At 34.3% G+C, this 27,609-nt stretch overlaps 1 protein-coding gene across 4 annotated transcripts in view; it reads right to left on the bottom strand.

Moving 5' to 3' along the window:
* The window catches only part of DDHD1 (DDHD domain containing 1), a 66,430-nt gene that overhangs the window by 23,967 nt on the left and 14,854 nt on the right, over nucleotides 1–27,609 (bottom strand). For 2 of the 4 annotated variants that reach the window (XM_065940425.1, XM_065940424.1), the window contains exons 2-7: nucleotides 23,958–24,131; nucleotides 15,943–16,044; nucleotides 13,930–14,058; nucleotides 12,732–12,879; nucleotides 8,026–8,132; nucleotides 5,963–6,069 (exon numbers count right to left, since the gene is read on the bottom strand). In XM_065940425.1, coding sequence (XP_065796497.1) covers nucleotides 5,963–6,069; nucleotides 8,026–8,132; nucleotides 12,732–12,879; nucleotides 13,930–14,058; nucleotides 15,943–16,044; nucleotides 23,958–24,131 — 767 coding nt within the window. The remainder of the gene's footprint in view (nucleotides 1–5,962; nucleotides 6,070–8,025; nucleotides 8,133–12,731; nucleotides 12,880–13,929; nucleotides 14,059–15,942; nucleotides 16,045–23,957; nucleotides 24,132–27,609) is intronic. The other 2 variants (XM_065940426.1, XM_065940428.1) reach the window with 1 other exon arrangement.

The raw sequence follows: 27,609 nt of genomic DNA on the forward strand, positions 1-27,609 counted from the left end.
TGGCTGAAGAACATAATTAGTCATTTGTCCTTCTCTCTCCTTCAGGAAATTTTAATGAGAAAAAGTAATTTAGAGTTTTAGTCATATACATCAATTAAATAATTTTCAAATAGCAATGGCAAGATAGGACCATGACAATTCTCTTTTTAGTTCTTCATTTTTAAAAAGCCGTTGAAAAGAGAGTTCTGTTGCACAAAAGAGGTCACAGTTCTCTTTGGAGTTTCCATGTTACTTTATTTAGGGTTGAAGAAAAGAGCCAAAGGCTCTCTAATGATGTCTTGACAGACTGGAGTTAGTTCCTTTAAAAAAAAAACAAAACCAAAAACTGGCCCTCAGAAAGTATGACCTGAGAAGTACTCCCTCAGAAAGTATGACCTGAGAAGTACTGTTCAGTATATAAAAATTTTCCCCGAAGCACAACTTTTCAGTGCACAATCACTAATTAGGGTCCTCCCATGAGGCCTCAGAGATGATTTAATTCAAACCCCTGTGAAGCTAAAGTACCTTCAGTAACACCCATATAAAGGGATAAAAAGCTCAGCATCTACCTCAGTGAGTACCTTTATCCAGAAGTGGTTACTTCTATTAAAAAAAATTTTTTTCCCTCAGTCTTATCAAGATATAATTGAGATATACATTGTGTAAGTTTCAGGTGTACAATGTAATGATTTGATATAGATATTATACTGTGAAATGATTACACAGTAAGTTTAGTTAAAATCCATCAGCTTACATTATGTACAATTTTTTTTCCTTGTAACACTTCTGTGTTTTTAAGGCAGCTTTAGTTATTACACAGTTCTTCACTGAGTAATCAAACATGTTCCTTTCTATATTTTCAATTCACAGATCCTTATTTTACTTTCTAGAATTAACAGAATAAATTTATTCCTTTTTTTAAATGGTAGTCCTTGAAATACATAAAGACAGATATACACTTAATTACAACTTGAAAATCTAAGCACAAAGAATTGTACTGGAAACTATACCATAATATCTTTGATCCTCACAACAATCTTTGTGTACTAAGTTGCTTCAGTTGTGTCCAATTCTTTGTGACCCTCTGGACTCCTCTGTCCATGGGATGCTCCAGGCAAGAATATTGGAGTGGGTTGCCATTCCCTCCTCCAGGGTATCTTCCTGACCCTGGGATCTAACTCGTGCCTCCTGCTGTGCCATTGGGGAAGCCCCATGACAATCTTTATCAATTGTGTAGTTTATGTCCATTTTAAGTGAGGAAGTTGAGAAATTGAGAAATTTTATTTAAGCTAGTTAAGTGGCAGATTTAAAAATTGCATCTATTTGACTACAAAGGCTGAGAAGAAGAGGAAAAATGCTCTTATTTATGCCTATCAAATAAACCTAACAAGGTTCATTCACCAGACAGGCCTTAATCCTACAGAATCGCTGCTGGCTGTTATTTGTCATTACTTCCTTTAGGAAACATATACTACTGAAAAATAATTTAGTCTAGATATTGCCTGGCACCAAGGACTGAAAGTTGCTCAGTTGTTTCTGACTTTTTGCGACCCCATGGACCAAACAGTTCATGGAATTCTCCAAGCCAGAATATTGGAGTGTGTAGCCTTTCCCTTCTCCAGGGGATTTTCCCAAACCAGGGATTGAACCCAGGTCTCCTGCATTGCAGGCGGATTCTTTACCAACTGAGCTATCAGGGAAGCCCTGCCTAACATCAACCTTGTGCTAAATGAACTTTGATTTGCAGAATTAGCTTTCCTTTTTAAAGAATAAGAATAATTTTTGCCTACTTCTAAGTCTTTTTTATTTTCTTTCATTCTTCACAATGACTTAAGCAATGTTTGCCAAACTTTTCTGATGGTATCACCTGCGGAACTGCCAACAACACAAATTCCCAGGCTCTATCTCAGACCCACTGAGTCAGGATCTCCAGAGAAGGAACCTGCGAGAGTAGTTTTTTAGTTTCTTTTTCGTAACTTTACATTTGGGAGTAATTTCAAATTTATAAAACGCTGCAAAATAAAAACTGTACAAAGATCTTTCACAGGCTTTATCCAAGATTCACCTAATGTGAACATTTTTCTATTTGCCCTATCATTTGTTCTGTTTCTATTAACACACACAGAACTTTTTTGTGACCCATTAAGGACATGTTACGTATTTCATGGTCTTTTACCCCTAAATACTCCAGTGTATATTTCCTAAGACTTCCACAACCACAGTGCTGTTATTAACTTCATAATTCACATATATTTCATATTTCATATATTTCATTTCATATACTCATATATTTCATCTAATCTAGTCCCATACAGATTTTGTCAGTTGATCTAATAATACCCTTTGTAGTGTTTCCTCTGATCTAGTATAGTATATAGTTTAGTATGAGAAGTTAAAATTAACTATCATGTCTCTTTAATCTTCTATATCTGAAATGTTTTCCACAGCCATTCTTTTCCTTATTATATCAACATTTTAAAATAATACAGTCTTAATTCCTACTTTTAAATGACAACGTCCTCATTTTACACTCGTCTGACGTTTCCTCCTAATTGGAATGCTGCGTAAATTATGCTGTGTCCTCCTCTGGATGTGCCTTAGAAACAACCCATAAAGGTGTTGCTTGATTTTTCCACTGTATACCTTTATTTTTTAAAAAGCCATTCCATTTTTTTCTTTAATTATGGTTTTATTCTAATGAGAGTCAACCAAGATTTTAACCCAGGGAGTGACATGATTTAGTTAGTGTTGTTTAAAGATCTTTTTTTCCCCTGGGTTGTGCAGCATGTGAGATCTTAAGTTCCCTAACCAGGGATTAACCATGTCCCTTGCAGTGGAAACATGGAGTCTTAACCACAAAACTGCCAGGGAAGTCCTTCATTATTTTTAAACTAAAAGCAGTCTGAGAGGATACACTTTAAGACTATGCAAAGACTCTGTTCCGCATCAAACAACTCCCCTCATTCTAGCATTCACGAATGACTCTTGCCCAGTCCTCTCCTGCCTGATCCTACCATGACGACGGCTGCAAAATGAGCCCTTTCCACCAGCTGTCCTTCCACACTTACCAGTAAGCCCTGGGCATTCTACTGTAAGCAAAGGACCTCTCTTCTTCCCAATTTGTTTATCTATTTATAAGCGATAAGGACTTACAAATTTTTCAATGACTTAAAATTCTTAACTACATTAACCTTATTATAATTTTATAAAATATACTAATAATTCCTTACAATAAGTAATAGTTGTTTAGTTGCTAAGTCGTGTATGATTCCTTGTGACCCCATGGACTGTAGCCCACCAGGCTCCACTGTCCATGGGGTTCTCCAGGCAAGAAGACTGGAGGGGTTGCCATTTCCTTCTCCAGGGAATCTTCCCGATCCAGGGATTGAACCCAAGTCTCCTGCATTGCGGGTGGATTCTTTACCACTGAACCATCTGGGAAGCTTACAATAAATAATAATATTTACTTAATTATTTTGGTGCTCAAATTCTTCCAGATTTGGTCAGTGGGATCTGCTTCTTTAAGTCATTCTGTGTCCATGCCTCATCATTCTTTTGAGCAGTTTTCCACCTTCTGTCAAAACAAGTTCTTTCAGCTTTGACTTGAACCTCTCCTGCCCTAGTCCTGGAAGCCATTTTCCCAAGAAACTCTACTTTTTCTTAGTGGGGAGTAACCGTACTAGGCAAAGATCTGGGTGCTAGGTATGTTCATTAGGTTGGGGTGTCTGCTTCTTAGTCCTTTCAGTGGACAGAGGTAGGAAATACATGCACATATATATATATGCATAACATGCATAATACATGCATAAACATATATATATATGTTTAAACATGTATGCTTAAATATATAGATGTTATCCACATACATCCACTTATTTTCAAAGTCATAAATTCACATTAATATCCTCAATTCCAATGCCCCCCATGGGGGTATTTTTAACGGGCACCACAAGTGATGTTCTAACTAGGCATGTTTCGGAAACACTGCTGAAGATTGCGGATGAATCTCAGAAACGAGTTCTCAGTTCTCTTCCATTAAATTCAATTGGATCAAAAAACCAACTAATTTAAAGCCCTGGGTGTTCTCCTTCCATTTCACTTACATTAGCTATCAGTTCCCTTCTCCTACCGAATATCTGTTTTACTCAATTACATTCTGAGGAGAATATCTTTGAAGATACAAGAGCAAAATAAAAAGTGATCACTTTCTCAGTCATCATTCGCCAATGGCCAGAGGTCTGAATGTGACAGTTTTCCCTTTCTAGTTTTTCTGGATATTAATGTCAAGTTTTAAAAAAGCACATACTACTTTTGGAGGACATGACTCAGAGCATGTTAGTCTTGAAGACTAAGGATACCTTCTTAGGGATACTACCAACTCTGTGTGTGTGTGTGTGTGTGTGTGTGTGTGTGTGTGTGTACAGTAATATGCTTTTAGCCCTTCTCTTTCCCTTTTCCTTCCCTCACTGGTTTACTTGCAATAAAACTCTGCGTGTGTGTGTGTGTGTGTGTGTGTGTGTGTGTGTGTACAGTAATATGCTTTCAGCCCTTCTCTTTCCCTTTTCCTTCCCTCACTGGTTTACTTGCAATACTATAGTTCAATCCTCACTGTACACTATAAAGGCCTATAAACATGGAAGGTGTTAGAATTCTACTTCACCGACTAGGCCTTCTTTTTGATCAGAATTAAGTCCAGAGGATGAGACGGTTGGATGGCATTGTCGACTCAGAGGACTTGAGTTTGAGCAAGGTCAGGGAGACAGTGAAGGACAGAGCAGCCTGGAGTGTTGCAGTCCGTGAGGTTGCCAAGAGTCAGACATGACTGAGTGACTGAACAACAAAGTCCAGAAAAGCAGTTCTGCTTGCAGCTCTTGTGTGTGTGTGCTCAGTAATGTCCAATTCTTTGCAATCCCATGGACTGTAGCCTGCCAGGCTCCTCTGACCATGGAATTTTCCAGGCAAGAATACTGGAGCGGGTTGCCATTTCCTATTCCAGGGGATTTTCCTGATCCAGGGATCAAATCTGCATCTCCTGCATTGGCAGGCGGATTCTTTATCACTGCACCACCTGAGAAGCCTGTAGCTGCTTTTACTGTTTTCAAACAGATCAAGGCAAACCTTGCCCAATACTGGTATATGTCAAGGGGGAATATAGAAAGAGAAATAAAGAAAAATCCTAAGGGAATGGTAGTTGGAAGAGAAGGAAGCTCCTACGGCAACTAAGCAAACATGTTTCTATAGATGTATAAAAGATATCTTGGATAAAGTTAGGGAATGAATATGAATGAACAAAATCCGTGAAGGATTGGTTTGGAGCAGCACAGCTGCCATACTGGTTATTACTCCTTATACTAGTTTCTTCATCCTTCAGATGAAGATACTAGTCATACTGACTTCATAGGTAAGAATTAAACAAGCTAATACATGTTGGGTACTTAATACTGCTACTTCCATGAAACGGATTTCTTTTTTTCTTACCAGTGAAGTGACAAATTGCATTCACAGAAATTCTCTCATCCCTCTGATTAAACTTTCACTCCCTCACCCCCTTTAGGGTTACTTTTGTGATGTATGAGCACCATTACCATTTGAGAACTATACAAATCCACCATAGAAATGACACAATAGAAGTAGGCCTATTATATACAAAACTCTTACATGTCCAAAACTTTTGTCAGGACAATACTCAAAGATATTAATCAGATTTATGAAAATTGACATATTTTCACAGAGCTATTTTCTAACCAAACACTCACTTCCAAGATTATCACGTTATAATATTATCATGTTACAATATTGCTATCATGTTACAATATTAAGGGTCCCAATGGACAGTTTAAGACTATCAAAAGCACTATGAAATAGAGGCTATAATTCTCATTTGCTTGTAAAACAAAAGAGAACATAAAATGTTAAAATTCAGGACACACATGCTATCACTCTAAAAAATACCCGATAGCAACAAAATAATCATGATACTTACTTCATCTCTATACAGTGGGCTAGTATAATACATTATGTCCATTGCACTGCTGTTTAACATATCCCTTAAACCTCGCACTTTGTCTGGAGTAATGGAATCAACAGTGTCTACAAGTTAAAAAAAAAAAAATGAACTAAGAGAAGATAATTTTAGGGAAAAAACAGTGAAAAAAAATACATTCCCTAAGTGTTTTATATTAAAATTTAAATTCAAGACTACCTTTGAATATGATGAAACTTACCTTCTTGAAATTTTACTATTTGTTAACTGAAAAACGATGAAGGGTATTTAACTACCACAAACATCAATGCACTTACTGGTGCTGAAAGATTGAAAATATTTCCTTTAAATAATGAACAAGCTAACGATCTTTCTTTTTAAATTAAAAAAATTTTACTGATGTTCAGTTGATGTACAATAAGCTTCAGATGACCATAGTAACTCAAAATTTTTAAATGGTTATACTCCATTTAGAGTTATTGTAAAATATTGGCTAACGTCCTCATTTTATACAATATACCCTTGCAGCTTATTTATTTTATATGCAGTAGTTTGTACGTCTCAATCCCCTCCACCTTTCTTGTCCCTCTCTTCCTGGTAACCACCTATTTGTTCTGTTTCTTTTTGTTATATTTACAAGTTTGCTTTTTTTAAAGATTCCATATATAAGTGATATCATACAGTATTTGTCTTTGTCTTATTTAGCATAATATCCTACAAGTCCATTCATGTCATTGCAAATGGCAAAATTTCATTTATTTTATGATGTATATATACATCTTTATCCATTTATCTGTTGATGGACAGTGAGGTTACTTCTGTACCTTTGCTATTATAAATAATGCTACTATCAACACTGGGGTGCACATAACTTTTTGAATTAGTATTTTCATTTTTTTTCCAATATATACTCAGGAGTGGAATTGCTGGATCATATGGTAGCTCTATTTTTAGGACTTTGAGAAGCCTCCATTGTTGTGTTCTTATTGATGATAGTCACTCTGACAGGTGTGAATTTCTCTAATGATTAACAAAGTTAACATCTTTGCAAATGCCTTTTGGCCATTTGTATATATTCTTCAGGTCTTCTGCTCATTTTTTAACTGGGTTGTTTGTTTTTCTTGATGTCAAGTTATATAAGCTGTGGGATATTAATCCTTTATTGGTCATATCATTTGCAAATATCTTCTCTTATTCCGTTTTGTCATTGTTCAGTTGCTCAGTCATGTCCGACTATTTTCAACCCCTTGGACTGCAGCATGCCAGGCTTCCTTGTCCTTCACTATCTCCCAGAGTTTGCGCAAACTCATGTCATGCCATCCGATCATCTCATCCTCAGTCATCCCCTTCTCCTTGGGCCCTCAATCTTTCCCAGCATCAGGGCCTTTTCCAATGAGTCGGCTCCTCGCATCAGGTGGCCAAAGTATTGGAGCTTCAGTTCAGCATCAGTCCTTTCAGTGAATATTCATGACTGATTTCCTTTAGGATTGATTGGTTTGATCTCCTTGCTGTCCAAGGGACTCTCAAGAGTCTTCTCCAGCATCACAGTTCAAAAGCATCAACCTAAACATTCTATTTCAATGATTTTAATACTCAAAGGACAAAACTTATTGTAAAGAAAGATGCAAATTTTATGTAATTTCTCTGTGTTAGAGTAAAATCCATCAGTCCAAGGAACGCAGGAATGACAATAAAACAAAAACCTAAGATTTTATCTTCCAAATACAAGGGAGGAAAATTATCAGGAAGAAACTGTAAGCTCATATGAAATTGTAGAGAACAACAACAACAAAAAAGAAATCGTAGACAACAAATGCTTTAAAAGCATTGACAAGTCATTTTTCTGTCAAAAACGTCAGGGCATTCATGAAAACTGTACTATTAGAGAAATCTATATGGTGGTCCAAAATGATGTTAAGTCAATATAATTATTTATTTTTTAAAAAAATGGATTTTATTTTCCTAAATAATCTAGAACAAAGAGTGAGTATACCTCAAGACAAATAAATTAAAAACACTTCATTCCCATTGACTAAATAATTTAATTTTTAAACAAAATGTACCTCCATCCAGAGTAAGTTTTGACCGCCACTCAACAGGCAGAAACTCAACATGTGTTGCATGGTTGGAAAAATGCCTTTCTTCTATTTTTCTTGCAGCCTCTCTCATCCTTAAAAAAATCAAAACAAAACAAAACTCTATGAGAGTAACTTCATATATGCATTTACATGGTATAAAATGCCTTCAATCATAACACTTCCAACTTGCTTATAACTCTGTCCAATTACGTTTAAATTACTGCTACATTACGCAATAGTCTGTAATACTAGGACACCTTCATTTCAGAACTGTTTTCTTAAATCTGTCATCTCTGATTGCAAATATTTCAAGATTTGATATTATATTCTAAATAATTGTAAGTCTTTAGTGGAGACAATATATAATAAAATATCCTGTGTGTGTGGGTTAAGTCGCTTCAGTCATGTCTGATTCTGTGACCCTATGGACTGTAGCTGGCCAGGCTCCTCTGTCCATGGTATTCTCCTGGCAAGAATACTGGAGTGGACTGCTATGTCTTCCTAATAAAATACCCTACCTCTAAATAATTAGCACATTGTGGCCTGTCTTATATTTCATCTATTTCTATACTTGTTCTCCACACAATATAGGTTTTTAAATTCTACTTTGAAAATTAAGGTACAGCAAAGTATTTTTTTTAAACTTTTGAACTGAGCTCCAAATACAGCCCATGCATTGCAACTGTTTGATGTCTCTTAAGTGTCTTTTAATCTATAGATCCCTCTCTCTCTTTTTTGGCTTTCTAATTCTTTTTATGTCCTGCAGTTTCTCAGTCTAATTTTTAATGACGGTATCCCCACAGAGTTCCTTAATGTGCTTCTTGTTCCCTATTTGGTGGTGTGATACAGGGGCCCGATCAGATTCAAGTTATACTGTTTTGGCTAGACTACTACTCCATAGATATATATATATATATATACCTGGTTTTCTCCTTTTCTGGTGATACCAGAAAATGCTGTGATCACTGCTTAGCTCCACTAATTTACTATGGTTGCAAAAAAGTAATTTTTAAATCTCACCACTCCTTACACTTCAGGAAAGCGAAATTTCCCCACATCAAATACTTGCTGCCTTGTGATACAATCAAATAGTTAGTGTATGAACTGAGAAAAGGCAGGATAAATGGCTAATTCTTCTCTTTTATTAACAATTAAATACTCAGTTGTTAAGAAGCTTTATATTTTTTGACATTATTACTAACTCATAAATTTAAAACATATTTGAACTGTTCTAACCCATTGTAGTTATTATCCTTACTGATGCTCACATTTATACCAATTATTATACCAATTATACCAATTTTTCCAATTATACCAATTATTTTTCCAATTTTTTAAATAATTTTTATTTTTATATTTTTTATTTTATAATTTTTATTTTATATTTATATATATTATATATATATTATATTTATAATTATAATTTTTATAATTTTTCCAATTATACCAATGCTTCCTTTCTGGTCGGTGAGTCTCTACAAATTTACTTCTGTGTCTTTTAGACATGACATCGGTAGCTTTTTCTTATTTTTTTTTTTTTAAACAATTCAGTGGCTTCTAGTATTATTGAGTTGTACAACCAATACCACTATCTAAGTTCAGAACACTTTCATTATTCCCATAAGAAACACTCTACCCAGAGTAGTCAGATCCCATAATTCTTCCCTCTAGGCCCTGACACCATAAATCTACTTTGTCTCCATGAACTTGCCTATTCTGGATTTTTCAGATAAATAACATCTATAATATATGGTCTTTTGTGTCTGGCTTCTTTCACTTAGCATAGTGTTTCAAGGTTCATCCATGTTGTATCATGAATCAGTTTTCTTTGCTTTAACTTCATTCTTTTGCAGGCAGATATCCAGGTGTCCTAGTACCACTTGTTAAAAGGCTATTCTTTACTCATTGCATTATTTTGGCACTCTTGCTGAAAATCAATCAAACTCTTAATTCTAATCCATTGATCTAGGTCTATCTTCACACCAATGAGTACCATAGTGTCTTGACTACTGTAGCTTTGTAGCAAATCATTGCAAAGTCCTTCATCTTTATTCTTTTTCCAGACTGTTTTGGCTATCCTGGGTCACTTGCATTTCCATGTAAATTTTAGAATCAGCCTGCCAACTTCTGCAAAACATGACAGGTGAAATTTTAATAGGGATTGTGGTGAATCTTTAGATCTATTTAGGAAGTACTGCCATCTTAATAACATTAATCTTCTAATCCACAAATATGGGTTGTCTTTTCCATTTATTTAAGTCTTCTTTAATTTCTTCCACTGGTGTATTATAGTTTTCAGTGTACAAATCTTACACTTCTTTGTTAAACTTATTCCTAAATATTTTATTCTTTTGAATATGGCTCTACCTCTTCCTATGGTTATCTAATTCTAATGTGTCAGTTCAGTCAGTCAGTTCAGTCGCTCAGTCATGTCCGACTCTTTGCGACCCCATGAACCGCAGCATGCCAGGCCTCCCTGTCCATCACTAACTCCCAGAGTCCACCCAAACCCGTGTCCATTGAGTCGATGATGCCATCCAACCATCTCATCCTATCTCATCCTCTGTCGTCCCCTTCTCCTCCTGCCCCCAACCCCTCCCAGCATCAGGGTCTTTTCAAATGAGTCACTTCTTCGCATCAGGTGGCCAAACTATTGGAGTTTCAGCTTCAACATCAGTCATTCCAATGAATATTCAGGACTCATTTCCTTTAGGATGGAATGGTTGAATCTCCTTGCAGTCCAAGGAACTCTTCAAGAGTCTTCTCCAACACCACAGATCAAAAGCACCAATTTTTTGTCACTCAGCTTTCTTTATGGTCCAACTCTCACATCCATATATGACCACTGGAAAAACCACAGCCTTGACTAGATGGACCTTTGTTGATAAAGTAATGTCTCTGCTTTTCAATATGCTGTTTAGATTGGTCATAACTTTCCTTCCAAGGAGTAAGCGTCTTTTAATTTCATAGCTGCAATCACCATCTGCAGTGATTTTGGAGCCCAGAAAAATAAAGTCAGCCACTGTTTCCCCATCTATTTGCCATGAAGTGATGGGACCAGATGCCATGATCTTAGCTTTCTGAAAGTTGAGTTTTAAGCCAACTTTTTCATTTTCCTCTTTCACTTTCATCAACAAGCTCTGTAGTTCTTTTTCCCTTTCTCCCATGAAGGTGGTGCCATGGAAAGCTGACAAGTCTGGCAGATCAGATCATGGTCGTGTACAGATTCAGACAGTTGCAGGTGATACTACCAGTCATTAAAATGCATAGACTAGCAGGGACTTCTGGAAAAAAAGACTAATTTTTTTCTTCCTGAACTCGAATACAAGATGATATAAACCACATCTAGAACCACAGGAGATGTCTGAAAATAGCTAAAAAATGAAGGTGTGTAGAGCGGATAGAAACTGGATTGTGATGACTTGTTTGGCAAATCTTAGACTTCTCAGTTTTACGGACTACTGAATCCTCCTTCTGATATAAGTTTTCCCTCACTTGCTCCCAAAGAAATCAAGCTGGTACCTTTCCAAATATGAACAGCTCCAGAGAGAACATGTTATTAAACCTACTTCTCAGAGTCGCTAGGTAACCAAGGAGAAGATTAGCATCTTGCCACAAGAATGTAAACATTGTGGGAAGTACAAATCATCAGAAAAGAAAATCAGAATCAGAGGGAAGAGATCTCTGTAACACAAGCTACAGAGAATGACAAGGATCAGAATGACCTGGCAGTGTCTGACAAAGTCTGACAAACACTTTTTGTTTTTTTTTTTCAGATTGAACGTACTTTTATTTTAATCCATCAGCTGGCATTATAAGGTGTTACAATAAAAAGTAAAATAGAACTCAACATTGTATTATTATAGAGATATTGCTGAGGACATAGTTCCTGTTATCATACAGTATTTGCTTTATCAGGATTCAAGAAACACATTTACTTGAAATTTCAGAACCTGATAAACTGTGTTCTCAACAATTTGTTCTCATCACATTATAAATCTGATCAGATTTTTCTTTATATTGGCTGCAAGTTGAGAGCCAAGTTTGTGGAAGAGAGCAAAGTTGAGAGCCAAGTTATGGGTGGAAGCCATAACTCTAAAATTTCCTTTTCACACCGTCCTAAACATTTTTGAAATTCATATATGAACATTCCTTCTCCCAACATCTTAACAAGCTTTTAGAATAAAGCTGAATATAAATAACTGAGGTAAATAACCTGCCTAGCATATTGGCAAAACACCCACTGTTTGTTCTCTGTAAAATTTAGGGTTCAGTTTCCTCTGGTTATAATTAATTGGACAAGTTAAGCTGCTAACTGGCAATTTACACAATTCTTAGCTTTTTCAGAATTATACAGTATTCTGAGTTTCTGCAATTCAGAGATTAACATAGAAACTTAAAACCAGACTTGTTTCTTGCTTTCAACTTCACTTTAATTTAAACTAACAATACATTAAAGGCTTTCTTTTCCCTTCACTTCTCCATGTTAAAAGGGAAAAAAAAAAAAAACAAATAAATATCATCATCATCACCTAGATATGATCATTCTCAAAATTTGGTCCAAAAGCTTCACCTACAACTAAAATAGAATAGCTGGCACCGGAGAAACATGTGGCATAACGATTAAACTATACCCTGGACAAAAATTTGGACTCTGACTAGATGGAGACTGTAGTCATCAAAACACTCACATGGCTGTATTTTTGATAATTCTTCCTTGGTCCATTTTCTGTCCAATGCCATGCACAACAAATACGATATGGGTAGTCTGAGATGGCTTGTCTTCTAATGTCGCTTCTTCTACATAACCTCTATGAAGTCTGGTCCCACTACTTGATGCTGTGGGAAAATCATGGTTCTAAGCTTATTACTTATTACAGAGATAGCATTTTCACTATATTGAAAAAAATAGGGGGGATAAAATTTATAAGATATAGAATGATCAGCTCTAATAAAAAGTACTGAACTAGACATGACAGTGAAGCCAGAAACAATAAGGCAAAAAGGAAAAAAGATGAACTGAGCACATAAAAATTTAAAACATCTCTAAGAAAAATATTATGAAGAAAAGATAAAAGATGAATGACAAACAGGAAAATATCTTGCAAAACATGACACACAGTAAGTTAATTAAAGAACTTTTTAATCAAAAAGTGAAATGAATCATCCAAATAGCAAAATGGGCTAAAGGTGTGATAATCCACAAAACAAATACAACTAATGAACAAATAAATGTGTAAGCACATCTATTATCAAAGAATTTTAAAAGACAGCAAAAAAACTATCAGACAGAAAAATTTTTGAAAAAATATTTTTTGATAATGCACTCACATCTTTTCCAGGTATCAGTCCCTCTTTTTTTCCTTTTAGTCAATTTTGCTTTGTTTAAAGATTTGTCTATTCTCAATACCTCCATTTCTTCAAGTTCAACTTAAACTTCAACTCATGCCCATCTGTCTCTGTCCCAGAAATTTATCTATTAAGTCACCAATGATCTACATTTCACTAAATCCAAAGAAAAATTTCCAGTCTTCACTTTTCCTGACACTGTTTCAATTGCTTGTCAATTGTTGTTTCAACTGACACAATTTCAATTGCTATGTTTGATTTCACATCTGCCTCAGGTCTGACTGCTTTTGTGCTTTGAGAAGTAAAAAAACATCCTTAATAATCTTGCCAGATCATTCCTAACATATAATTATTTATTAGTGAATACATGTCAACTCAGTCACTTTAATAAAGGTTAGTTTAACAGGGTAGAAACTGTCATTAAACTTAATACATATTTAAAATATACTGAAAGTAAAATCTGAATTGTTTGTTTTAAATATAAGAGAAAAAGTCAGATTCCCAACATTTTGACAAACTCTAATAATATTTAACAAATACCTTTAGAAAATCCCAGTTTTTGAGTAACTGTTCTTGCAATTTTAGATGTTGTTGCGTCACTATACAGATATACTTCATCCACACTGTGCCAGTCCACGTGGTTTCGACTCAATTTGAAACTATGAATAGCTGTTGCAAAAAGGAAAAATTTGAAGGTCTCCAAGACAAACTTCATTTAAGTGAAAATTATAATAAACAGATTTTTTTGAATGAATATCTTAACTCAGTTCAACAAAAAACTGTTTTATTGAAACACATATCGATGTGAAACAAGTCATGGACAGGGACTTAATTTTGTAAATTATTAAACATGCTATAGGAAAAGGCAACTTGTTAGAACAACATGGAATAAAGCTGGCTTAATGATCATAATTTTAACCTCTTTAGGAAATATGATTTGATTATTAAAGAACTGCTTTCTCAGGTTATGTGATCATTCCTTAGGTCTAAGGGATATACACCTTCATGAAAGTCCTTAATACCTTTGACATAGAAACTTAGGTTCCATTTCTTCTGTTGACTTTACTTTTTGTTCTGTGGAAACTACTCAGCATAAGATAAAACAAGACTCAGGTTAAAAAAAATATATCTTTAAACTGGGAAGAGAATAACCTAATTTATTAGAATATAAGGTATTTTGGGAATGGATATTAAAGTCAATTATCACTGTATACTGCTCACCATAACAGAACTCCAAAGCTGAAAGAGCTTTTAAAAAGAAATCAGTTTTTTCCTACTATTATGTTCAAATTGGTACGGTTATTTCATTTCTGTAATGAGGTATACTTGGTGAAAATGAGCTCTAAAGAAAAAAAAAAAGTCAAACCTATATTCTCTGGGAATAACAAACTCTGTGAGGCAGGGACTATACCTTAATCACTTTGTATCACTAACACCAAACACAGTCCTAGCATCCTGTTTGGCATGTATCACAAATTTAGTAATGTTTGTGGAAGCAACAGATTAAGGTAGTTCTCAAAACATGTCCACCAATTCATCTTTTGATAATTCTTATAGTCTGAAGGACTTAAACTTTTCTCTTTATCTCTTATATAGAGGTAAGAAAAATTCACATACCTTTATAAAACCAGTCACCTTCAAATCACTGTACCTAATTTATTTCCTTAGAATACTCTTAAAGCAAAATATTATCTCCCATTATATATAAACATATAAAGGTATAAAGAAAGGGATTAAGTGACTTGCCACTTAATGCCACTCTGCCAGCTAGTGACAGAGTCTGACTCTTCTGTTCAAGGATAGAGTCCTGGTCAAGATCTAAGACCATAAGACACTTTTTGTGAAAAGGTATTTCCTACTAGAATACAATGAAAAGCAAATCCTTGCCAAGAAAATGTACTTTGGAGTTATGGTTAAAAATGCCATTTCAAAAATTTATGAAAAACCAATTTATATCTTCCTGACCTACCAGGACACATTACTGCTAACATTGAACACAAGACCAAGATGCAATTAACATAACAAACCTGAATAATGCCTCCTATTGCAAACAAAACAAAACACAAATCCAGTGTAAAAACTTTTAACTAAAAGAACTTTCCATAAACTGAAAAAACTTTTGCAAAGAGTTTAAGTTATTTACTTTCCTAAATCTATGTCTGATCCTTAAGTCAGTACTTTAAGCCTTTTAATCCAATGTTTCAAAACTGCATTTTTATTAAAACAGTTCTGAGCAACATATTCTTAAAACATTAAAACTATAAGACCAAGATATTAACAGTGTTAAGCCAACAAAATTTTGTTTCTCTCTAAACCATTCACATTGTCTTAAAGCATATTAATATTGGCAAATATCCCATTGCTAAACTATACACATGGCTCGCAAATATTTATACCACTTTTAATTAATACTAACCAAAATAACACACTGGATACATTTCTATAAAACTAGTAATTTCTATGCTCTAAGTACAACTGAATGCTATAGACACAACTGAAAGCTACAAGCCAGGAATATATCTACAAGGAGAAATAAAACTACAATTACTGTACCTTGGGAACGCTTTCGTTTAAGACCTGCTGCATCTGTACTCTCCTTATATCCTCTCCATTTGAACAGAGAAGGGAGGGAGAAGGGAGGGAGGTGGTAGACAACTAAGAAAGCAAAAACACTGAGCTTCAAAGTAAATTTTAAATGAGGTTTACCATTTTGCCTTTTTGTTGTATTAACTTTAAAAAATTAGTTGTATTTGACAAACATTATTCTAAATGCTTTATATAAATTCCAATTAAAAATCAGTGCAGCAAAATATTAGTTTAATAATGTTTATCAAATATATGCTTCTACTTTTACTGAAAGTAAAAAGGCAAATGATATCTAAATATATCAGTTAAAGACACCTACATGATCACCATTTTTAACATCTTTGTATAGATAGAATAAAAAACAAAACATGGCATTTTTGTATGCATAAGAGATTAATAACACTCCATCTTTACAATACTAAAGTTATTCACTCTCACCAAATTTGTGATTATGACATAGCCAACATCTGATGTGCAAATTGAAAATGCAATAAACAATATTAAACATCTAATGCAGCTTTCCTGACAAGATACCATAGTACACATTCTACTAGATGCTTTCCCTCACTGAAGCATAATAGAGCCCTCTTGTAGAAATATTCTTTTCACAACTCTATTCAACAAAGTTGTTAAAATATTTTCAAAAACGAAAAATGAAAACATGAAACTTTTCAAAAAAATTAAATTGAAAGCTCTACTCTGAACTAATTTTTAGTGATAAAATAATGAAAGATTTATTAGACAGAATGACAAGAAAAAGTTATTAAAAATGTATGCTGTGACATCTTGTAAGTATAAAACAGACAACAGAGTAAAGCCAGACACAGATTTGATATTTGGCAAATCAGTAGATAACCTTAAAGTCAACATTTTCTCTGTCAAATATTGCTAGTTATATATCAACAAATTTCTTCACATTTTTAAATAAGCAATTATTAAAAAAAATCCACTAAGAATTAAATCTTACAATCAGTTTCTCTACAGTCCAGTTAATGAATCACAGAATCATTATAATTTAGTTCAAATTTACATTCTAATACATTTGATTCCCTGGTAGCTCAGCTGGTAAAGAATTCACCTGCAATGCAGGAAGATATGCTGGAGAAGGGACAGGCTACCCACTCCAATATTCTTGGGTTTCCCTGGTGGTTCAGCTGGTTAAGAATCTGCCTGCAATGCAGGAGACCTGGGTTCGATCCCTGGGTTGGGAAGATCCCCTGGAGAAGGGAAGGGCTACTCACTCCAATATTCTGGGCTGGAGAATTCCATGGACTGTATAGTCCATGGGGTTGCAAAGAGTCAGACACAACTGAGCGACTTACATACTTCACACATTTGATTTTCATCCTCACTCTCTTCTACATTAATGTGATATTCAAAGATTAAATACTGCTCAAATACAAAAATACTTAACTCCAACTGTATAGTACTAGAAATTTTAAAAAATCTTATATATAAAGTAAATTTAAAGATATATGTGATAAAGGTTATTGAGAAATGCTTACAAGGCATTTCATAACTTTATATGTAATTAGGTGATTTTTAAAAAAGTATAGACAAGAATTATATGCTGAGTTGTAACATCAGCATTATAAAAATATCTTGCTGTCACAGAGGGTTGGAAAATGACAACCAAAACAATTTTCTTCACTGAACATATTTCTTCTTTCATGTGCTTTCTGGTCAGTTACTAAGGGGTAGATATATCACTTGCAGGAAAAGAAATCATTAGGAAAAAGCTAACATATCCAAGTAGATCAAATCTGACATACACTTGAGACTTCACTGCTCAAACAAAACCTAGACTTATAAATTTACTAGCAAAACTAACGATGCCCCATTTACTAAGAACTAACTAGAGGGAAACATATGGACCACCTGATCACACTCTAAAATTATGTAAACACTTTCTAAAAGCTAGTCAATATATAAAAATGAAAGCTTTTACCTAAAGGAACACTAATGTAAGGATTAACAACAAGAGAAATATCCCAATATACTAAAATCAGAGAAACATATTCAAAACATTTTCACAAAATTAAGGACATGCTTATTAACCTTCTTCTCAAACTTAATTCTTATTTTCACTTGAAAAGCATTTGCTTTGTTACAACATACCTGAAGCATGGAGAGTTTAATTTTTTCAACCCAAAGCAAAGAATTAAGTACCACAGCAAGTAGAGACAAAAAGGGTTTACTTTCATTCCAACAAGGATCACTAAAATAAAGTTTTAGTTAAGAATTCTTACATTGTGTTAGCAAAAGTATGCACAAACTCAAAATACAACTGAAAATTCTAATTAAATGCTAACATTTAATAAAACTTTTCATTTATGTATTAAAGTCTTACACAGCAACGAAAAAGATATTAATTACTAAGATATAGTGTTTTCAATAAATTTCCTTACTATAATTCATGTACTATAGAAATGTCCTTCATTATATAATTCTAAAAGCAGAGTATCAAAAAGGAGGTTGCTGAAGATATACTACTCCCTAGAATAGAATAACTTTATAACTTTTCCCTTTGCAAAAGCTGGCAACCTGGATAATCTCAACTTTAGGGAAAGAAGGTCTGCACATCTCAAATCTGCCAACTAGAATGAGAAAACTCCTGTCAGTCTTCTTGGATCTCACAAAAACTAAATACATACATTTATAAAAATTGATTGATAATTAAAAGCTAGAAGACAGGAATCCTGTCAGCCACCAAGGAGGAAAAGAAAAGCTGGTGAGAAAGGGTTATTACTTCTTCCTTCCCTTTCCCCATTCTCCCCTCCTCCCTCCCCCTCCTGGCCTTAGACTTTTGAAATGATATATTCAGTTTGGGATATCCTTATCCCGCACTAGGATAGGTATATAGACTACAAGCCAAATTGTTAAATGCTATAAATCTTTGGGGATCCACCAACACTTGTGCTTTCATAGCATCCCAACTTAGCTTGAACAGTAAAAAGTTCATTTTTTTTTTTTTAACTTTTAGCCTATCTGTGATTTTATATTGAGTCCCTGATAGCTCAGTTGGTAAAGAATCTGCCTGCAATGCAGAAGACCCTGGTTCCATTTTCCATTCCTCAGTTGGGAAGATCTGCTGGAAAAAGAATAGGCTACCCACTCCAGTATTCTTGGGCTTCCCTTGTGGCTCAGCTGGTGAAGAATCTGCCTGCAAAGAGGACACCTGGGTTCAATCCCTGGGTTGGGAAGATCCCCTGGAGGAGGGAATGGCTACCCACGCCAGTATTCTGGCCTGGAGAATTCCACGGACCCTATAGTCCATGGGGTCCCAAAGAGTAGGACACGACTGAGCAACTTTCACTTTCACTTTCTTTCACTTCATGACTCTTGTAGACACATATAGTTGGATTGTGCATTCCTAACAAACCTGTCCATCTCTGCCTTTTTTTTTTAGTTTGCTGCCTGAGATTTATTTATTTTTTCCATTTATTTTTATTAGTTGGAGGCTAATTACTTTACAATATTGTAGTGGTATTTATTATAGTTTTTGAAATGGGTGAATTTAGGTCTACCATTTCCCATTCATTTTCTTTGTTTTATCTGTATTTCCTTTTTCTCCTTTTGTTGTTTCTTGTTTTTTTATATACCCATGTTACTATTTTAATTTCTCTACTGGCTTTAAGGAAAAAAAAACATCTTTTTACTGTGGAATAATTTTCAACCTACAGAAAAGCTGCAAAAATAGTACAGAGAGTATCACTATCATATATATCCTTCATCCAGCTTCTCCTAATGTTAGCATAACTATATAGTACAATTATCAAAACTAAGAAATTAAGGTTGGTATAATACTATCAGCTAAAATACTAACTTTATTCAGAATTTTCCAGCTTTTTTACCTAAGTCCTTTTCTGCCTTTGGATCCAATCCAAGGTACCATGTTGCATTTTGATGCTGTTTCCTTAGTTTCCTCTAATTTGTGATAAATTCTTTAATCTTTCCTTGTCTTCCATGGCTTTGACACTTAAAATTTTTTTTTTCAGCTTTACTGAGGTACAATTGACAAAATTATAAGAAATTTAAAGTTTACATTATGGTGATTTGATAAACACTAATAAAAGGATCCTGACTCCATCTGTTTAATTATGACCTTGACATTTCCAAAGAATACTGGTGAGTTATTTTATAAAATGTCCCAGAATTGAGTTTGTCTGATGTTTTCTTGTAATTGGATTGAGATTATACAGTTTTTGACCACAGCAGTTGTAGGACTAATTCATTTAGTTCAACCATTTTTTACTGATTACTGCTTGGATAAATTATAAAATGAGTGAGATACTACTCTAGGACTTTTAAGTATTTACAAAGTAACTTATTTGAAACCCTGCTTTTATTTTATGACTCAAGCACTTTCCTGGTGGCTCAGATGGTAAAGAATCTGCCTGCAAAGTAGGGGACCAGGGTTGAATCCCTGGGTTGGGAAGATTCCCAGAAGGAAATGGTAACCCACTCCAGTATTCTTGCCTGGAAAATTCCACAGACAGAGGAGCCTGGTGGGCTACAGTCCACGGGGTTGCAAAGAGTTGGATGTAACTGAGCGACTAACACTAACTCTACACTAACTTTAATCCCCAGTGAACTTCTAGCCTTCATTTGTTAGGCTGCCAGATAACTGTATCCTAGCCTAGGAGGTGGGTTTGGAAGACAGTCATTTTTTAACTCAGAAAAAGTGAAATTTAAATCACAAAATACAATTATACTTTGGGGGGTTTATCTTTCTTAGAAAGATAAGTTATGCTAAACTTCAATCAATTTAATTCAATGTTTACTCTGAGATTAGTAGGATAATTAATAAGAAAATAATAAATATATTCAGTGTATTTGTGTCAATAACTACATTAACCAAGATACAGATAAGGTCAGAAGGAAAAGGAATTAGGATTTTATTTGAATGTCCTTCAAGGCAAGAGGGACTTCCCTTGTGGCTCAGCTGGTAAAGAATCTGCTTTATGCGGCGAGACCTGGGTTTGATCCCTGGGTTGGAAAGATCCCCTGGAGAAGGGAAAGGCTACCCACTCCAGTATTCTGGCCTGGAGAATTCTATCCACTGTATAGTCCATGGGGTTGCAAAGAGCTGGACAAGACTGAGCAGCTTTCACTTCAAGGCAAGAACTCTGTTAAGTTTCTTAGGAATTCCCCAGAGAACTTAAAAAGAATTCCTGAATAAGTTTTATTTTGGAAATTTTTAAATTATTACATATGACACTTTCTCAGAAAGCCTCATTTGAGTAACTCCATTGCACTGTGATTGCCAATTCTATTTTATATCTCTTTTTCAAGAATGTATAATATGCACTGTCTACTCTGTTATCTTGTATTTATTCTCTGTAACTTCTCATCTGCAGGCTTTGTCATCCCCAATGGTTTAAAACTCCTTGAAGGACAAAACCCTGTGTTTCTTTCACAAAAGTAACAAGCATAGTACTATTTGCACAAAGAATATTCAAAATCTTCTAGCAGTATGAAGAGTCAAGGCTTTACTTAGGTACAATGAGAAAATTTAAGTGGAAAAACTATTTTCCCCCTAAAATTAATAAAATAGGAAATTTCAGAAGCTTGACGGTAAGAAGCAAAACAATCAAAAGATAAAACTTTTTTATCTTTGTATTGTAAATTTGAGTTATTTTTCCAACAATCTAGCTTTTTGGACAGCAAATGTTCTTTCCTCAAGACCAGTGATAATTTTCAAATGTACTAAAGAATTTTCCCATAATCTTCAGAGTCAAAAGTCACATTTTAATACATAAAAGTATGTTCTGCATAATACTGAATAACAGAATGGCTGGAAATTCATGACAGTAGTACATACAATGAATTGAACTTTGTTGATAATAAAACATCCTGATGTTTTATGTCACAGTATATTTAAAAAATCAATTTTTCTAAAGAACCTCAAAAGATCATTAATTTGAAAGATTACAATACAAAAGTGTTCTATACTTTCACAATTTTCTATTACTACCAATTAGAATTTTACCACCCAATCTGTATCTTTAAAGCTATCAAAAAATATAGTAATATCCTAGACTGACAAGCTCAAAGACATGCTGAAAAATTTTCTCATACAAATAAACCATGTTCTTTTATCAGACTTCTTTAAATGACTGGCTCATAAAATTAGAGCACTTTGAAGAAAATTTGAGTATGCTGCTCCATTTAACATTTCAGATTCCAAGTAGATGGGATCTAGAGATGAAACAGAGCTAATAACTAACTTCCACAGGGAAAATTAGCAAGTGGAAAAGAAATGCTTTGAATGTAGTATGAGAAAGGGTGACAATATACTCATTTTTATTTTTCATACTCATCCTTTTCCCCCTTGAAGCTCTTGGGTTTTTTCCATGCGTTAATAGTAAAGAATTTGGGAGGATAAACTGGGTGTGTTAAGGTGAATTGCCATTTTTGAGAGAAGACTTAAGGAGAATTAATAGAAAGGAAAAAATCTAGAATTCAGTCTTTCCCAATAGATATGAAGTTATGAAAAAAGTTCAGCCTTTCAAATACTATGAAGTAGGCTTTTGTGATTATTTAGAGTGTGATGAGAAGTTCCAAAACATGTCAGTCACCAATAAAAGATCAGACATATACAAAATTTGTTATTTGTGCTTTAATCAAAGTATTGTCTTTGTGGCAGTCTTCAGGAATGTAGACACAGCTCTGCCTTACAGACACTGAGCTGTTCTTATATATTGATATTTAAGAACCTTGAGCTTGAATTTTACAGTGGAATAAGAACATATTTGACTCTAGGAATTAGGAAAATGAAATGCTTAAAATTCCTAGAGTATGGTATCTGGCATATAATAGACATTTCTTAGATTTAATTACCGATTTACTTAGAAGCCACCATTTTCCTCAGCTATGTAGAGTTTTAAAGATATAAAAACACCCAATTTTAAGTTTATTGTTAATGGACATGAGTTTGAGCAAACTCTGGGAGATGGTGAAAGACAGGGAAGCCTGGTGTGCTGCAGTCCATGGGGTTACAAAGAGTTGGACGTGACTGAATGACTGAACTGAACTGATGTTATATAAACAATTACTTCCAACTACATAATTCATTTCTTCCAAGCTGCATTCTGTGAATTACTTGATCAATAATTGAAATTTTCTGCTTTATAGATGTTTTACAAGGGGAGGGAGACAAACAACTAGTTCATAGTCTAATTCACTTGCTTAAGTAGGGCTTGCCAAGAAACTTCCCAAACAAAGGCAAACAAGGATGAAGAAACACTTTTAGGAAAAAAAAAAGAGAAATCTATAAATTCTAATCTACCTATACTGTTATACTCACCAGAATAGTTGATCCCACTGCCTGCAGTAAATGAACAATAGAAGTATTTTTAACTTGACCACACATTTTGAATTTTACTCAAGATCAGGCACATAGTGAAACATGATAATCTTGGCTAGTATGTAAGTATTTTAAACTATTGCCAAAAAAAAAAAAAAAAAAATTGAAATGCTGAATAAGGAAATATAAGTAGATTGTTCCAAATTAAAAATTGATATGGTTATCAATAGCAAGACAGTTAGACAGGACTTACACAAAGGAAATTAAAGCCTTCTTAAACTTCAGGAGAACCAACATTAAAATATTAGCAAAACTACTCTTTCAGTAGAATAACAACGGATTTTTTTTTTATAAGTTCAATTTTCTTTGATAACTAAAAAGCTACTCAAAAGGACTAATTCATAAAGCATATCACAACATATTGTACATTTATGGTAAATCATGTTAGTGTCATATCAGTGAAAGTATATGTTAAGTAAAATAAAAATGGAAATAGTTCAGAAATTTATAGCAATTTTTAAGTTCTAAAATAACAATCAAATGTTTGAAATAATCAGAAATCGTGTAAATTTTAACACTTCTGAATTACTATTTCAAACTTAGCAGCCACTCTAAGCTTTATCAATAACTTATATGTTGTATAAAACATATTAAATGTATTAATTGGTCTTACCATCTTTTCCATCTATGGGTTTCGACACTTCAATATCAAAACTTTCCTGCATCTGCTGACCTCTAAAACGGCTAAGATGTTCTTGCTCAATTAAATTACTTTCTTCTTCTTCCAGTGGCTGCCAGGTACCATCAATAAACCACTGTCCACGCATTACTGGTATTTTATCAGACTCTGAAAAGAGAAACCACAGAATTATATGTTTTATGATCCAATCTCCCAAGAAGAGACATACTAACTACAAGTTTATATTCTGCTACTGCTATGGCAAAAACAGACTTTTGTGACCCAATAGAATAAAGTTTTACATTTTGGATTTCAAGCCATAGTATATAATTTTTTTTACAACATATAATTTTACTTGTATTAAATATTACACATAAAAGTTACCTGACATTAGAAAGGGAGGGGAGCAGCTATCTATATAACTGAGGCCCCAAGTAACCAAATCAGTAGGCTAAGCGGTTGACAAACGTCATGCAAGGACTCGAGTGATAATTTGAGTGTCTTAGAAAACACTGAGATAAACTCCCACAAATAGTTTAGAAAGAGTGTATTGTAGTAGTGTGGTACATTCTTTAGGGCTGCGTTGGAGATCAAGGGCTCCCAGTGAGTATACAGAAACAAGTACAACTTTTAATTACAGTAAATTCCTCACCCATTTCAGGAAAAAATTGAGAAAAAATTTTTTGAAAAACTGAACGCTTTTTGATTAAACACTATCTCCAAACTTTTAGTTGCTATTTATAAACCACGACTGTCATCTAAGTTATCCTGAATTCTTTAAAATAAAAAAAAACCCATAAAGCAAAGCAAAACAACAAAAGCCTAAAAATAAAAAGAGTTGGTGGTTTAACTACACATAGAGAAATTACTTCAAGTGGATTCAAAACACAGTCATTTGTATATATATACTAGGATACACCCTATGGACAAAAGGAACTGCAAATACATCTTAAACCTTTTGTAGTAGCTATACTAATTGCTAGTGATTGTAATTGTTAATTTCTAAGTGCAGGTATTAATATGAATAATTAATTTCATTAATATCATTAGAAACTAAGATTTTTTAGCACAAGTAAAAAGAGATACAAATATAAAAGTGAAAGAAATAAACCTGTATTTTAAATTTCAACTAAAAATGTCAGCATGAAATAACGATGTATATTTTCTCTTAAAAAAAAAAAGGTATCCTAAGCTTTGTGTACTGAAAAGACCTAGAAAGAAAGACTAACCCCGTGTAAGTGAGCAATCCTGATATAAAGATCGTGATCTCTAAATATCATTTCCCATTCCCATTAAAAGAAATCAATGGCCAATTCCTACTTTGAAAGAGAAAATTTACTAGATCCTGAATCACTTATACCAGACTTGTACTGATATATTTAAAATCTATTATGTGTTTCTATTTTTTCTTGCATTATCCTTTATTCTGCTGTAGCAATTCTTCGATAGTCAGGTGTTTGCTATATTTAGTAGATATTCAAAAATATAAGTTCATTGAGAATTATGGGGTTTTGGTTTTTTTTTTTTTTTTTTTTGAGAATTATGGGGTTTTAACATAAAGCACACTGCTGTGTTTGATGTTTTTTTCCCCCTAGATTCTACTTTGTCTATCAAGATTACCACAACTGCTTTCTTATTGTTTCCATATTCCTGTGATGTTTTTGCACATCTCTTTAATTTTAACCTTTTTCACTCTTTTAGATGTGTTTTTCTTTTGACATGTGAGTTAAGCCCACTTATGCTTATTGAAATAACTGGTATGTTTGAAATACTCTTCTATAATCACCGTTTTTATTATTCCCACTCTTTCTCCAGTAGATGATTTTGCTTTTCAAAAAAGTCTTCCTTTGGTATTTAGGAATATTTGCGTTTTTGGTTCTAGTGGTAACTTTCACACGTTCTTGTATTTATGTATTTTAGAGGGTCCTAAATCTCTTTTTTGTTTACTTAAACTTTTACTATGCGGTCTGTCCATTTTAAATGGTATCCAAAATTCCCACTTACTATTTACAATAGGGAATGATCTTATTCTATTTTTCCTTTGTCTCCTGACTCACTCACATATAACAATTGTGCCCATATCCCCATCACTGTTTTAGTCTTGAATCTATAATCTATTAAATTCTCATTGCTTTTCTATAGCCTTGATACTTGAAGGACAGGTTGGCAAGCTTGAACTGTGCTTCCTTGAGTTTTAAAAAATGCTGTTTTACTGCAGCCTTCCTTTGTATATCATTTCTAGAGAAGTCAGATGCAAATCTAATTTTTTAATTAGTAATGTGATTTTTCCCCCCCACCAAGGGTCCAGAAAAAAATTTACCTTCAAAATCTAAAATAGTTCTTCTAGTCTTTAAAATCTAACAGTCTATGTCTCAGAGTTCATTGTTCTGGATCTATCTGCCAAAGCGGGTCCTTTTAATTTATAAATTTCAGTTTTCCTCTTATTTCTTAAAAGCTTCCTTGGACTATGGTTTAATAATTAGTTCTGTTCCACTGATTTCTTCTGCAGTCAATCCAGTTATAAATACGTTGGGGCTTCCTTTGCCTATACTGTATTTTAACCACTTTCTCTGAAGCTTTTCACTTCTCTCATCTCATTTTCATTCTTTTAGTTGTTTTCCTTTATCAGTGCCCCTTACATCAACATTACTTTCATCAATGTCCCTATTAGTATGCCAGTAAATTTCAGAATATTTGGTTGGAGTGTTACAATACAGTTTCTCTTGTTTTGTGTTTGCTTTTTGGGGAAGAACTATAATCAGTGGAAATGTACTAATTCACATTTTCTGCATTCCTCTTGCAGTAGCTTTGTATGGCATTTATTTCTGTTCATGGGTATTTTAGGGACAGACTTCTTAGTTTCAGAGTGTCTGCTGTCGCATATTATTAAGAGCAGCTCCTATAGTGGTGGTAGGGGTGGTAGCGTTGAGTGAAGACTGAACTGGTGTTTCTTGCTTTTCTTTCATTTCTCCAGGACCCTTCATTTTCTCCTTACTTCTTCCTCTTATTGTCACGGCTCCAAAGAGCAGTATCCTTTTCTCCTCTCCCACCAGCAATGTTTCTCTGATGCTGCTATTTCTGTCCCTCTCTTTCACACAGCCTCCCTACAGTTAGTGTTATTAATCACCAAGACTCAAGTCTGTGGCCATATTTTGCTTGTTGTATGGGGGACATTTTCTTTCTGTGAGTGGTTTTCTGCTTCATTTTAACCTCTGATCTTCTCTCTTCTCTCACTGTCTCTTAAAAAGCAGAGACTTTGCCAACAAAGGTCTGTATAGTCAAAACTATGGTTTTTCCAGTAGTCATGTATGGAAGTAAGAGTTGGACTGTAAAGAAAGCTGAACGCCGAAGAATTGATGCTTTTGAACTGTGGTGTTGGAGAAGACTCTTGAGAGTCCCTTGGACTGCAAGGAGATCAAACCAGTCCATCCTGAAGGAAATCAGTCCTGAATATTCATTGGAAGGACTGATGCTGAAGCTGAAACTCCAATACTTTCGCTACCTGATGAAAAGAACTGACTCACTGGAAAAAACCCTGATGCTGGGAAAGATTGAAGACAGGAGAAGGTGATGACAGAAGATGAGATGGTTGGATGGCATCAGTGACTCGATGCACACAAGTTTGAGCAAGCTCCGGGAGTTGGTG

Source organism: Muntiacus reevesi, chromosome 7 (genome assembly GCF_963930625.1).
Source record: "Muntiacus reevesi chromosome 7, mMunRee1.1, whole genome shotgun sequence".
Lineage (NCBI taxonomy): Eukaryota > Metazoa > Chordata > Mammalia > Artiodactyla > Cervidae > Muntiacus > Muntiacus reevesi.